General features: G+C 38.1%; 1 protein-coding gene across 1 annotated transcript in view; it reads right to left on the reverse strand.

Moving 5' to 3' along the window:
• Positions 1-1,539: 1,539 nt before the first annotated feature.
• The window catches only part of LOC137601818 (calmodulin-binding transcription activator 1), a 48,476-nt gene continuing 35,964 nt past the window's right edge, over positions 1,540-14,051 (reverse strand). The window contains exon 4 of the mRNA XM_068324248.1: positions 1,540-1,596. Coding sequence (XP_068180349.1) covers positions 1,540-1,596 — 57 coding nt within the window. The remainder of the gene's footprint in view (positions 1,597-14,051) is intronic.

Genomic DNA, 14,051 nt, shown 5'->3' on the forward strand with positions numbered 1-14,051 from the left:
CACACAGACCTGTTTTGGTTGATCGGGATTGTCATCAAAGAGGCATCACTGCACTGCATTTTACAGCACATTTTCATATTTCTTTTAACATCAGTGCACTAATCTGTTGGGTTTTTGATTGCATTTACATTATAAAATCTTTGCAACGTGTGTTTTTATCGTATTGATGGTGTTGCGTATTCATTTAATCCGCCACACCTCCAGCCTGAAGCTCTGATGGTGTCAAGTGGGAGATGACAACCAATTAAAAGAAAATCAGTCAAACAACTGGGGGTCAGATCTCAAGATGCTCCCAATCACTCATAATTTCCTGTTGTTATGCTGCAATTCCACCAATCCTGATTGGAGTTTGATAAGGCAGCATGCAAAACGGTCATCTGAATATGGGACTGCATGGTAATGGAAATAAATAAAATGGGCTAGACCCACAAAACACTGTATTCAGACCTCAAACTCCATTACGACACCATGAAAAGAACAAAGGTTTAGCTTCTAATGACACTCATGTCCAAATATACTGCAGGGTGGTCGATCTCTGCTTATTTTTAGAACTAAAAAGCTGGGACATGATAAGAGTGGCATGTGTGGGATATGTCAGAACAAGGCAGTCGTCCTGATAGCATTTCTGTGAACGTTTTCATCCGTTAGTCATTACTGTGTGCAGACGAGGGCTGATGTTTACTCTGCTGAGACAAGCAAGTCTACTGCTCTGGGTTGCAACCCTGTATCTTCCTTCTCCCTCTGGCTGCCAGCTCTTCTAACGTCCAGCCCTGCCCCCCCCCCACCCCCCACCCCCCAAACCCTCCCTAGCTCCATGGCCTCCATGTTGCTGTTACATGCTTTCACCCTACCGGGACCAGATTTTTTGGAATATATCCGGAAAGAAAGCAGATGACGCAGTTCTGTGAGAAATATCTCTCAAGTGGGTGTCGGGTTGATATTTTAGGAAATAATGGCACAATACACAAAGGGGGATGTCGTACAGCAATACGAGGCTGCGCCGTGTTTCCTGAACTTACTAGATTTCCTTGTGTTGTCACTTGCAAACATTACCTCCACCCACACACACACACACACACACACACACACACACACACACACACACACACGAGAAAAAGAGAAACGATGACAGGGACAGAAAAGAAGCACTGGATCTGTGGTTGAAAGGTTATATGAAGAAGATGAGGACTAAATGAGAAAATATGAAAAATAAATGTACAATGTTAGCACACAACTGACAAAATGTTTGTGTATCACCGGTGATTCAAGTAGAGTGAAAGTCACAGAGCAAAAAGGGGAGACAAGGACGAAACAGAATTTGACAATTAGATTTGGAAAATGCAATATTTAAAAATGACGTTAAGAACAGCAAGTGTTCACAGAAGGGAAGGAAAATAAGTCCAGTCGACAGAGTGATGCTGACAGTTAGGACAGATAATGGAAATGATTATGGAAGATAATGTCAGAAGGGTAAAATCAATAATAATGCACCAAATAAAAAAATGAAATGATTACCAAGCTTATGCAGGAGGTCAGGGGTCAGAGGTCAAGTTCAATATAAACACGGAAACCATTAAGTCGTCTGCATGGATGTCTCTGGAAGAAATAAACAAGGAGTTGATGTAAGTATACTTCACTGTAAGTGCTGTTTAAGTCCTACATCTACTTGACAATATGTAGCTCTCAAACATTAATGTGACACAATGCTGTAGTAAGCACTGATGCAGTGCAGAAACCAGAGAAGCTCAGTTTCCTTAAGTGGTGGCGGGCTATTTCAGGGTTTAGTGAATCACAGACGCACTTATTCCAGCACTTTAAAACAATACAAGGCATCTTTTTATCATCCTATTACAGCGCCGAGACCATAAATTAAGTGTTTCCTCATTACAAAACCTCTCAACAAAATTAGGTAGACTAAGCAAGACACCAAAGCAATGCTAACACATCACTCATGCTTCATGTTTCATGCATTCCCTACTCCTACACTAACACACAAAGCAGATCCTAGACTCGCTGGTGAGGAGACAAACAGCGTGTTTGATTATTTTGTTCAACCGGCAAAAAAAAAAAAAGAATCCTATACTAGAAAAGAAAACAGTCTGTGAGGATCCATTATACAGAAGATGACACAGGCATTACTCTTCGCCATGTGAAAAAAACTTGCACAAATTTCTGCGCAGATGAAGCAGAAAGTATTCATCTATTTAAGTTTCCCTGAAAAAGATTCACTTTTATTATTTGATATTGTCTGTATGAAGTGGATAAGAATTACACCAAATGAAAACACATTCTCTCAGATATTACTTGAAAGTTGCTGCTTGGAGATTTCTCAGCATATTGTGCATTCAATTCCCTCTTACAACAATATTCCTATGATCCATGTGCTATCGTTGCATTTTACACATACGGCATGGCATGAAGCGCATATTTTTCACAAGAGGATACAAAAACAATCCAGATCCTGACATTTTAAGGTGAAGATATCATCCATGCCCAGCTAACGCCAGCATGCAAAAAGATCTAATAACGCAGAACTGCAAATTTTACAATGGAGCCCAATAAAACACCCACTAAAACACCATCTCATCTTTGGTATAATAAGCTGATGACTCATTTTTTAATTGAAGTCCAAGAAACTGTACTTCTCAACTATTAAACCCTAAACCTGCAGATCCACTGAGGAGCACGTAAGGGGCCAGATGTCACATTTAGATGGGGGGAAAAAAGACACAATATAAATGATCTTACAAAGAACAAACGTGCTGCAAGGCCCTCAATGTGGGCAAAGCGTGAAAATCCAAATAGTGTTAGATGTAAGACAACATTCAGTACACAATCCGCCCTGAGGCAACATATCGGCAATTAAACAAGGGAAGCACCTTTCAAAACAACTCTGGGTTTTATTAGTGTCAAGTACTTGAAGAAGATCATGCGCAAACCCTCAAATAAATGCATTTTGAGATTCTTTTTGTTGTATAAAATAGAAGACATAAAAATTAGGGATGGGGGGGTGGGGTGGGGGTAAGGGCTGTGGAGACACTTTGGAAGACTTTCTGCATCTGTGTGTGATTAGTTCCACCACCTAAGATAAAGCGTACAGAGCAAATGTAGCCGCATCTTAATCTATGCGTCACATTCAAATAGAAAACAACAACAACCGCCGCATGTTACAGCCTGCTGCCGAGACAGTGCCTGGAATAAACCACCCGTCATTAATCGTCTGATCATTGCGGAACAGAAAACAGTACACGTTTGAGTAGACAGGGAATCTCACAGGTATTAGCCGCTAATTGCCGTCAACCAAACTAGAAGCGCTTTCTAGAGAAACAGTCTGTATTAATTCTTCCTATTCTGTCCTGTGGAATGCATATTGGAACTTCTTGGGTGCACAAGATAAATGTTTACACCATACTTACAACAAATTGTGCAAATAATTGCTAAGTTCTTGTGCCACCAATTTCCACAATGAAATAAAAGCGATCTATATGGCTCTCGGCTACGATGTCAGATCGGTCCCATTTCCCTAGTCTCTCCATTCCACTCATTCAGCACCTAGGATTTGTGTTTGTTTTTGTAGTAAAAGCCAGATTTGGTGAATCAGAGGAGAAGGGAGATGGAGTGAGCGTGAAAACAGCGATTCATGGATGTGTGAGCGCAGACATGCTGTTCCACCTCTCCTAAGAAAACATGTGAAGAGCTTCAAAGCCCACAGCTTTACACTTCCGAATGCATCTTTTGATTATATCCAAATCCTTTCTTTGGTGAGGATGCAAAAAAAAAAAGAAAAAGAAAAGAAACATCACTTGTAAATCGAGATAGGTTTTTGTAGATTTTTTTTTTTTTACATGTAATCCTTTTCATTTCAGGTCAGTGAAATATTAGTGCTTTCTGACTGCTCTGATGGTCAAAGCACATTTCAAAGATCCTGTATGCCTCTCCAGCAGAGGGAAGAAGAGAGAGACAAGGCAGTGGGGAGAGCATGCAATCCCCCATCTATTACAGGCGAACCAATCATCAAAGACAAATTACAGTACACTTCACTGGGATATGCTAATTCCAAATTGGATGCAAGTCATCAAAAGATCAGCATTGCAATATTTTGCATCGACAAATTGAAAATGTTCGCTTTCGAATCAGGCTTTAATGCCTATATAGGATGAAATTAAGCGCACCCCCGTCCAGGCCAGCAGTGTGCATGAACATTAAGACCAATTTCAATAAAGCAAATTTACATGGAATTGTGTATACATTGTGACATTGTGAGTGGAATCAGAGATACTGGGATCCAAGAAACATTTCTAGTCAAAGGATAACAGTACATTAATGTAAATAAACGGGGGGGGAAAAATACCAGCACTAGAGATGGGCCAGAATATGTATGAGAACCTGGTCACATTTCTCTCACATTTGTGAGATGATTCACTAAAACACACCTTTCACTGCTGTTTTGTGAGCATCCTCTTCAAATCAAACTATGACACTTTATGTTTCATTAGTTGAGACAGTGAATTTAGATTTTCTTTGCTGCTTTGCTTCCTCTCTTGTATTCTTGCCTGTGTCCTGACATGAATCCCTCTAGCAAAAGAAGTAAGTTAAACAATATAACACTGTAGACTGCAGGGGCACTAATTAGAAGACATTCTTATTTATATATATGGCAACCGTTCCTTTAAGTATAAAGCATGTTCTTTATGTTGGGATTTTTAAAAAGTTGGATTATTATAAGAATGACTTGTCTGTATTTCCTGTTAAATATAGCTAAAGTTTTTTATATTTGTATTCCTTAGACGCACAAATTATTTTGTTTATTTCCTGTTATCTATTTTTGCATTAGTTTGTCATGCACACAGAATATTTATGATTATTACTTTTACTTTTGCCCACTTGAGAATAAACAAATCATGACTACATCTAAATTTAGTCATCTCAAATCCTTTTTGTCTTTTGTCTGCAAATTGTTGATTACATATAAAAAGAAAGAATCAGCTCCGCATCGCATCTAGGATGAGATTCAAAGTGAATATTTATGATGTAATATCCATTGAGACCGTAAACGCATCAATGACTCATTTTGTGTTTTGCAGCAAGTGTGTGGTTGCTTGGCGATATTCGGTACAGTCTTGACAATCATCAATGTGCTGTTGATTTGTAGAACAGAGCTGTCAATAGGGAGACGCTAATTGCATCCTTAGCACATCAATTGCGATATCAACAGTGCAATAAAAATAGACAAGTCAAGGTTTCCTTTCCCTTTCTACACAGACAACAATCCGTTTGAGGCAGAGCTGTAGATTTGACGCACGACATTCTGACGCAATGTCAGCAGCTCATCACTGACAGTCACACGCGGAACACGCTGAAAGGAGTTGCTTACACTTATTTAGTCCCAAAAATAATAATAAAATGAAATTATATATATATATATATATATACTGTATATATATCTACATATATATATACATATATATATATATATATATATACTGTACATATATATATACATATATGTATTTTTTTAAATGGATCAAAGATATTAAAATGTATAATGAGCAGAAGTTTGTGATATATTGTTGAGTGGTATTCAAACTACATCCATATTTTCTTTTAATTAAAAACAGAGAGTTCCTCCTATTTTTCTTGTGTTATGTTTCCGTCCTCACTACGTGTATTAGTTAGAACTAAAAGTAAGATTAATAAAACAAAACATTGTCTCATCGGACTGACTTTCAACAGTGGTGGTAATAGTTTAACGGTGATAGCAACACTGTGGATTGATATACCATGGATTTAAACAAACAATTATTTAGATGCTAATTAGAAAGCCTCGGAGTCACAAGCAGAAAGATCGAGTAGTTATTCCATTTTCCATTTTTAGCATTAAGCTAAGATAATCTTCTCAAAGCTGTAGTTTCATATTGAACCTGCTATCAATTTTCTCAACTCACTCATATCCAGAAATATAATAAGCATTTATCCTAAAATGTCACATCACGCAACAAAAGTCGAAAATACAGCCTTTATTATGCTTGGATTCTGACTGAAGGATCAAATCCAAATATGCTTCCATAGCAATACGCATAATGTTGATCTTCAGAACATACAGTGTTGAATGAAAAGATATCGATCCGAGTAGCTACTTCCTCTGATCAGCATGGACACCGTCTCCCATCATTGTTCTGCCGAGGTTTCCATTGTTGACTTGAGGAGGAGTACTGCCAAAATGTAGTTAGTTTAAACAATGGAAACGCAGACAGACAATTACCCAGTCTTGAGGGAGTCAGACTAAAGAGCTGGTCAATATTTCTGTGCAACATATGCATCAAAATGACTGGGTCAGCTCCAGCGTGGTGCTGCTCACTCTTCTTTCTCTATTCTAAGTGCCCTCCTCTTCCAATCTACGTCCAAGGGGGAGTACAATTGCCACATCACTGAGGTGTGAACATGTTGATGAATTTACCCTTTCTGTTTGACACTTGATATGTAAAAGCATGACTTGGGTTTAGAACCAATGAGTGGCGAATTGATGATGTCAATACTTCTCCACACCATGCAGAGTAGGCATATAGATTAATGACGGAGCAAGTATATCAGCAAATGAGAGCACAACGGGAGCAGAGGACTAGAGGGAATTAATAGCTCCAGCAACAAATGACCTGACAGGACAACTGCAAACACATAGACAAATGAAAGAGGCAGGAAAAGACGCACAAAAAAAAGTAGCGCGACTTCGCACACGCACACACTCATACATAAAACCATAGGTATACAACAATGGATGAATGGATGTTAATAAACGGCATAAATGCAGCCTGCATGTCACTGCTGCTAATGTGCAAGTGATACGAAGCTACATTTGAAAGTACACATGCTGTTACGTTTCAAAAGCTCCTCCATTAGCAGCGTCTTATTGTGAAAAACAAACTCCTCTGTGACTTTCACCCACGGCGGCCTCTTTTATTTGAGGGATTTGTGGTTGGGTAAACAGATTTTTATTTTTCTTCAGTTCTTCAATAGGAAAAAAAAAATCCCTTCCTGACGCCTCACTTGATGCCCTACCCTCGGTGCCCTCCACCTCTTGGTTCTCATGCTCCTACACTTCCCCCCGCCCCCATCCTCCAGCATAAAGCTTATCATGAAAGCACAACAAGGATATATTGTCAAGAATTCTTTTAGGTAGTCCTGATTGAAGAGGCTGAATTTTATTGTCTCAAGTGCACCCTTCCTTTTTTTTCCCTGTGCCATGGTACACAAGGGTACCATTATGGGGGCTGAGGACTTCATTCATTCATCATCCTTCTCACCTATGAAGCAAAACACACATATATCAAGCACAGCCACCCTCCCCTCTTCCTTAAATCATGCTTTGTTCCACTGTGTATAAAAGAAAACTGCTTCAGATCTGAAGGAGAGGAACACATGAAGACATTTCAGTGGCTGCACTGCAACCAAATAGCGGCGCCATCGAAATTTAAAAATTGTTGACTGATTGCAGCTGCAGATGTTGAGTTTCATACTAAGTTCTCTGTTCAAGTCTGATGAAGAACATAACATTTTTTCTGAGATTTCTGGCTCCTGCATTTTACCAGGTTCCATTAGGAAAGGCAGGAATCCCCTCAGTCCCTGTGGTTAAGGATTTTAATTCGACATAAATATTATCTATTGTGAACACTTACACCTCTGCTGTCTATCCTCCACAGCCTGTCAGAGGTTTTAGTCTGGAGTGTCTTTAGATTTCAAACTTTAAAGGGAGACCACTTCTATCTAAAGATAGGACAAATAAATACCACCGTCATCAGAGCAGCAAAATATTATACTAATACTTTTCCAGCTGTGGAGAGTCAGTTTGCAGAATGAAAATACTCCAGTTCAAGGTTTGCTACCAAATGTTTTTGAAGTCTTGTATTGACTGTGAAAAACCATTGCACACAATATTTGTTACCAATCCAGCACCAAAAAAAATAATGACAGCACCACCTCCTCATTTACCTTCTTTCAGTCATTTAGGGATGCCAAAGTCATTTTTGTTGAGTTGCAGTAATAACATGTACCATAATCAATATTGATTGAATATCAACAGATTGTCCACTATCTGCCAATTTAGGATTAAATTCTAATTATTTTTCAAGTAATTTAACATTCAACACATCCAAGAATGGTTGATTTCCTAATAACCCTAAAACTGAAAACGTGTGGAGACTGAATTCAAGCAAAAAAGCACAAATGTGTTTTAATCATTCCAACGCCCTTTTGGTGTACCTTAGCTGGACAGCTTGTCCTTGCAGACGCCACTGGACTGGTTTGCATATTGCATGCAGGAGAGTTAATTGTGGTGGGATTATTTGCCATTCACTCATTACACAAGCAATTTATCTTGCATCTTCCAACAGGATCCAGGGCACGTTTTAATCATACGGGATGTGGATTGACTGTACTGTCACTTCAAATGAAAAGGAGAAAGTCAGTCGATCTTTGTTCAGTGTCGCAAATGTTAAAACTGTCCAAGGCCAAATATCACAGGATCTCAAATAAAACAAGTTGTTTTCATGCTTTATCTACTACTTTTAAATAAGCAAATCTCCAAAACCCACAGGCAACGTAGCTCCATAACACGCCAGCTTGTCTCATGTAAGATGTACTAAACACAACAGTAAGAAAAAGGTGACATGTTCATCTCCAAGGAGGAGAAGGTGAAGATCTGGAACCAGAAACAACACATCCTCCTGAAGACCCAAATCCAGGCCACGTCGCTCCTCTTGTCCTGTACCGAAGCTGTCACTATCAGCATCTGGTGCCATGAGGCAGGCAATTTTAGCATGGTGGTGTGAATCGATACCCAATCATGTCACGTTCGCAAGCCGCATATCAACCCGAAGAGGCCTTAGTGCAATTTACAGCATATTGTTTTTGGCCCTGGGAGCAAACAGGCATTAGGGGCAATAGAAGCATCATGGCGGAGCAAGACAAGGCCTTGTCACGGCCATAACGGCCTTATCTCTGGTCGCAGAAGTACTTGAAACAGTCGAGGAAGGCTGGGTAAAACACACACGGGGCATCATGAGACCGCTGTTTAATTTTAACTGAGCAATCCAACATGGTGCTTTGAATTATATATGAGATTTTAATCATGAATATAGCAACAAGTAACTATTTGCTATGTAAAGAGGTAATGGAGTCAAGTCACACTCCCTGTGTGTGATGTAGTCCGTAAGCTCTGTTCTTTGCATTTTCAATATGGCGGTCTGGTAAGAAATATTGAGTGTGGTGGAACGACAAAAAACAGCAGTTTGCGTCAAAGATGATAGCGATAACACTAAAGGTGTGGAATTGTAAAATTCAAGCAGAAAAATCAAAGGCAGGATGTCTCATACACGTTCATCTCATAGAAAGAAACCTTTATTGAATATAGGGGCCTGTATGCATGTAGTATAATATTCCCATTCAGAAGAGGAGGAACCAATGTGGAAAATAATGCATTGCACAATAGATACACTCCAGTTTGGGTACCTGTACTGCACAAGCATGTTTATTGATGGTCCATGTTAGACCGAGAGCAGGTGCTGAGGTGACTTTTATAACCATTGGTACTTGAGTGGCTGGCAGGGAGTTGGTCTGCTGTTCTTTAGAGTTCAGTCACTAATCTGATCCGGACGGCGTGACAGGAAACAGGTCTATTATAGGAAAAGAAATGAAAGACACACAACTAATGTTTGACTGATGTGGCTATTCCCCAGGGAGAATAAGCCACTACTTCACTTTCAACAACTGCAGCTGACAAAATATAATGTACCTGAGATGGTTGTTATGGCTACGTAATTCTTTTGAAAGGATGTGTTTATTCAGTGCAAAGCCAAACGAGTCAAGGGCACAGCTAAAGCATTTTCCCTTCATATGCAAGGCAAATATCTTCACACAACTCCTGAGGATTTTTTTTTAATAGATTTAGTGTCATTTATTTATCCAGTTTTTTTAATTAGTTTTTTCTACAGTTGCAACTAATCATTATTTTCCCTTATATCTGTCAGTCATTTTTTTTCTAATTGATGAATTCAGTATTTAGTATATACTTTTTTTTTTTTAAAGTGAAACATGCACTTTACAGCTTGATATTTTCTGAGGTGAGATCAAGTTTGTTTGGTCCAACAGTCCAGAAACAGATAAAATGTTATCACATTAGACAAACTGAAAAACTTTCTCAGACTGGCATTTTGACTTGAAAATGCTTATCAATCATTTATATTTCATTCATCAAATAATCATTTCAGCTCTTCCTTTATCCGAGTCGAGAGTGATTGACGGATGAACTTATTAGTGGGCACAAAGACAAAACCTGCATTATTCTTTATTTATTGAATGTTCCCTCCAGTTACACCGCAAGGACCATCACCGCTATCGGTTCAACATTTAGTGGTTCACTGAATACTTTCATTTTTCATGTCAAATTAAAATATAATAGTTGTTAATTTAGATGAAATAATTCACTGCTCTTCTATTCCCAAACAGGGTCACAGAAATAAAATATATTAGGATACATTACACTATAAAACATTGATGTCAATTTTACAATGAAACTTGAACAGTGTTCTGCTTTATTGTCATTCAGTGATATGCTGTAAACTGCAATGCAATAATACGCGACTGCAGCATGAATACCAGATGGCCATTATTGATAGGAATTTACCGTAAACCTAGATGTAAAAGCAGAGGGTGAGGAAATGATGAAAGAATAAACTGAGAACTAAAATTTCAAAACAAAACATTGTAAATGTCCAGAGCTACACTGATAACACAACTTCCACCAGGTTAAAAATAAGTCAAAATCTTTATTATGCTGCACCAAAGGGGGTATTATTCTTCATTTATCATTAAATACAGAATAGGAACTGTAGATTCATATGCATTTTACATGTTATGGTTTATTGATAGAAATGGGACTAATATTGTTGCAAATATACAATACTTGAACTATTAACTACATGTTTAAGGCTAGGAATACATTATTATTCTAAAATACAATAAAGAAAATTACAATTAAAGCTGTTGCCAGTCAGTTCTGCTTTAAGTTGCATGTATGTTGTTCCACAGATATCGAATGATGGTGTGTAACTACATATAAGTGACAAAATGTCTCTGTCTGGAAACGGATGTAAAAAAAACGAACAGATGTAACAAAATTAAAGAGTTGTCAGAATATCGGATTAAAGAATGCATCAACATCCAGCACCAGAGCACCGGCGGCAGGGTAACACAGAGCATCATTTTACTTTCTACTAAAATCTTTCCATGTTTTTGGGATTTAAAAAACAACGACAAAATGTTAACTTTGAATCTTGTGCTGTTAATATTATTTTCACGTTTCACGATTGGTCAATACAAAATGATCTGCAATAATATTAGTGAGACTTTCATTCATATTCACACTAAGATATGCGTGTACATGTTAGTTCCAGGAGGGACGTATCAGTCATATCATTTCCGTTCTTACAACAAAAGCTAATACCTTTACATTGATTAAAAACTGTCAGTGCTCTATTTGAATTACAATCAGTACATTATGCTGCAATTGAAATTGGTTTGAATTCAGAACAGCTACCTGACCACTCACTGCTGGTACTATGATTTAAAATGCAATAGTAGTACAAGCAAGAACAAGTGTTTAGGTAAATGCAACTAGTATTTTAAGATTTCGACAAACAGCTCCCGATTTATCACTATTCTGCAGAACATCCCTCATTTACCATTACGAGTGCTCTCCACAGAGTGATCAGTGATCATATAAGACATATAAATGTGAATTTTCATCATATCCTCATGCAGAGAATATTAATCAGAAGTGCATCCCTTGCCAACTACACTCATCCATATTCCTGCCGGCTTATTGCAAGGGGAGCCGTTGGTGATAAAGCAGAATCGATGTGCAGAGCTGGTAAAAACACAGCAAGTACAGCAGCATGGTACAAAGACGACGGATAAGAGACGAGCAGAGAGTGAAGGAAAGATGGCTGGAAAGCTGCATTTAAAAATCACCATCCACAGCATGTTAATAGGAGAGGAAGTGAGGCTTCATTTTCCATTATAGTTAAAGGAAGCATGAAATGTACATATCATAGACTGTAGGCTAAACAAAGGTATAGAAATTACTCTGCTCAACTTCTTTGCCATCTGTTTTTTTTTTTTTTTTGCAGTAGATAGATTTATTTTTGGAGAGAGAATAAAGGTAAGTGAGCAAAACCTTCCATTTTTAAATACCAGAGGGTGTGAACTAAAACATTCAGATAGGTTATTTTGCACTTCTGTCATATACATCAACATAGAGCAAAACTATTATGTAGCTCAAAGATGCAAAGAGATTTTGACTGCTACAGTCTAGCCATACCATAACACCACACTTAAACATTTCTGACAGGTAAACTCACGAAGGCATCAAAGACGTGTGTTGGTATATTTAAAAACTGCCACCGAGAATTGACTGACAACTTTTTCATCTGTTACATAAATCAAGGAAATATTCTGTAAGTCAGTTCTATAAAAAAAAAAAAAGTAAATTCCCTGTGCTTCCTGAGTTTGGAAGGATTTCTTTAACAAAGTTTCACACAAGACTGAGAGAAAAAGTAATTTCTCTGACAGGCTGACGTTATGTGATAGAGAAGACTTTTCACTGTATTAAAGTAGAGGGGCTCCAAACAACAAAGAGAAGGTAGCTGTTTAAAAGGCCAATTTTCCAGTCCACATTGTCATTGTCACACTCTTAACTCCAAAGGCAGACATGCACTCTGGCATCAAAGGCCATTGATTTTCTAATCAAGAGCAAATGATGATTAAGGCATATCTGCCCCCTTATCTTTCCGTTTAAAATCCTCCTTTCTGGATTCAATTCGACTTTAGCTGTTTTGCCGTTGAGGGGAATCAGGACAGTCAAAGACAGAAGCACCTTGTAGAGACAAAGGGAGGTGTCACAAATGATTAGTGGACCACGGAAAGATCACCCATCCTCCCTTTCCCCGGGTCAGCAAAGACCTGCACTGTTGTCGTGTCTTTTTATCAATAAGGATGAAAGCAGATAATATTAACTGATGAACATTCAACAAATATAATATATATCTGTTGTGATTTCATTGGTTAGGCTACTCCTTCCTCTAGTTGTCATCCTTTTCATTATTATTTAATCTTCATTTCAGGCTTGTGTCAAATGACTTCATTTTCATTTTAATCTTATTTAGTCCGCGTCATCCTTCTAAGGATTGAGATGACTTATGTTTTGGGGATTTTAGTATTAAAACAGAAGAGATCCATGTTTAATCTCATTTTAGAAAGAGTTTTGGTCTTTTTTAAAAAGATATCAGGGTATTATTTAAAAAAAAATTATGTTTATCTTATTCCATTTCATTTCCCTTCATCTGTCTGATGATAACAATTTAAGGAATACATCCAGACCTCAAACATTTTATGATTTAGATGCTTATTTTGAGTCACGCCTCGCTCCAAGCCAGCAAGTCGGACTTCTCCCCAATCTAAAGTTTGGGATAGGTTGAGATGTTTTGGCCACAAGACCTATAATCATTTCTTTACAAGGAGAAACTAGACTGTGAGCGCCAGCTGTCCTGAGAGAAAGTTCCCAGGGAAACAGCTACTGGATGGTTCCATTAGTCTTAGTTGGATGGCTGATTTATGTGTGCCATTAGATCCAACTTCAGCAAACAAAAGCACAGTAAATGAATACTTTTGTGAGCAAAAATGAAGAGATTTTGTCATAGTTTTACATTGTAGTTTATTTATTTTTTTGTAATGATATTGAATGTTGCTGTCATTGTCTTATCTTAATCATGGTAAAAATGGGTCTTCCCTTATTTTTTTTTTGGTCATATTTTCCTTCACGAAATGAACACTAGGGCTCGTGCCGTCTAGCTTCCAGGTTCAGTGCTCCCTTTAATTCCCAAGCTGGGTAGCAATAAACAATGTTAAAAGGGCCGAGCAATGAAACCGCAATCTTTTTTACCTTGATAACATTAATAAGTAATACCACAAAGCAGAGCTGACTCACCCTGAGGGTACAC

This window comes from Antennarius striatus, chromosome 2 (assembly GCF_040054535.1).
Source record: "Antennarius striatus isolate MH-2024 chromosome 2, ASM4005453v1, whole genome shotgun sequence".
Taxonomy (NCBI): Eukaryota; Metazoa; Chordata; class Actinopteri; order Lophiiformes; family Antennariidae; genus Antennarius; species Antennarius striatus.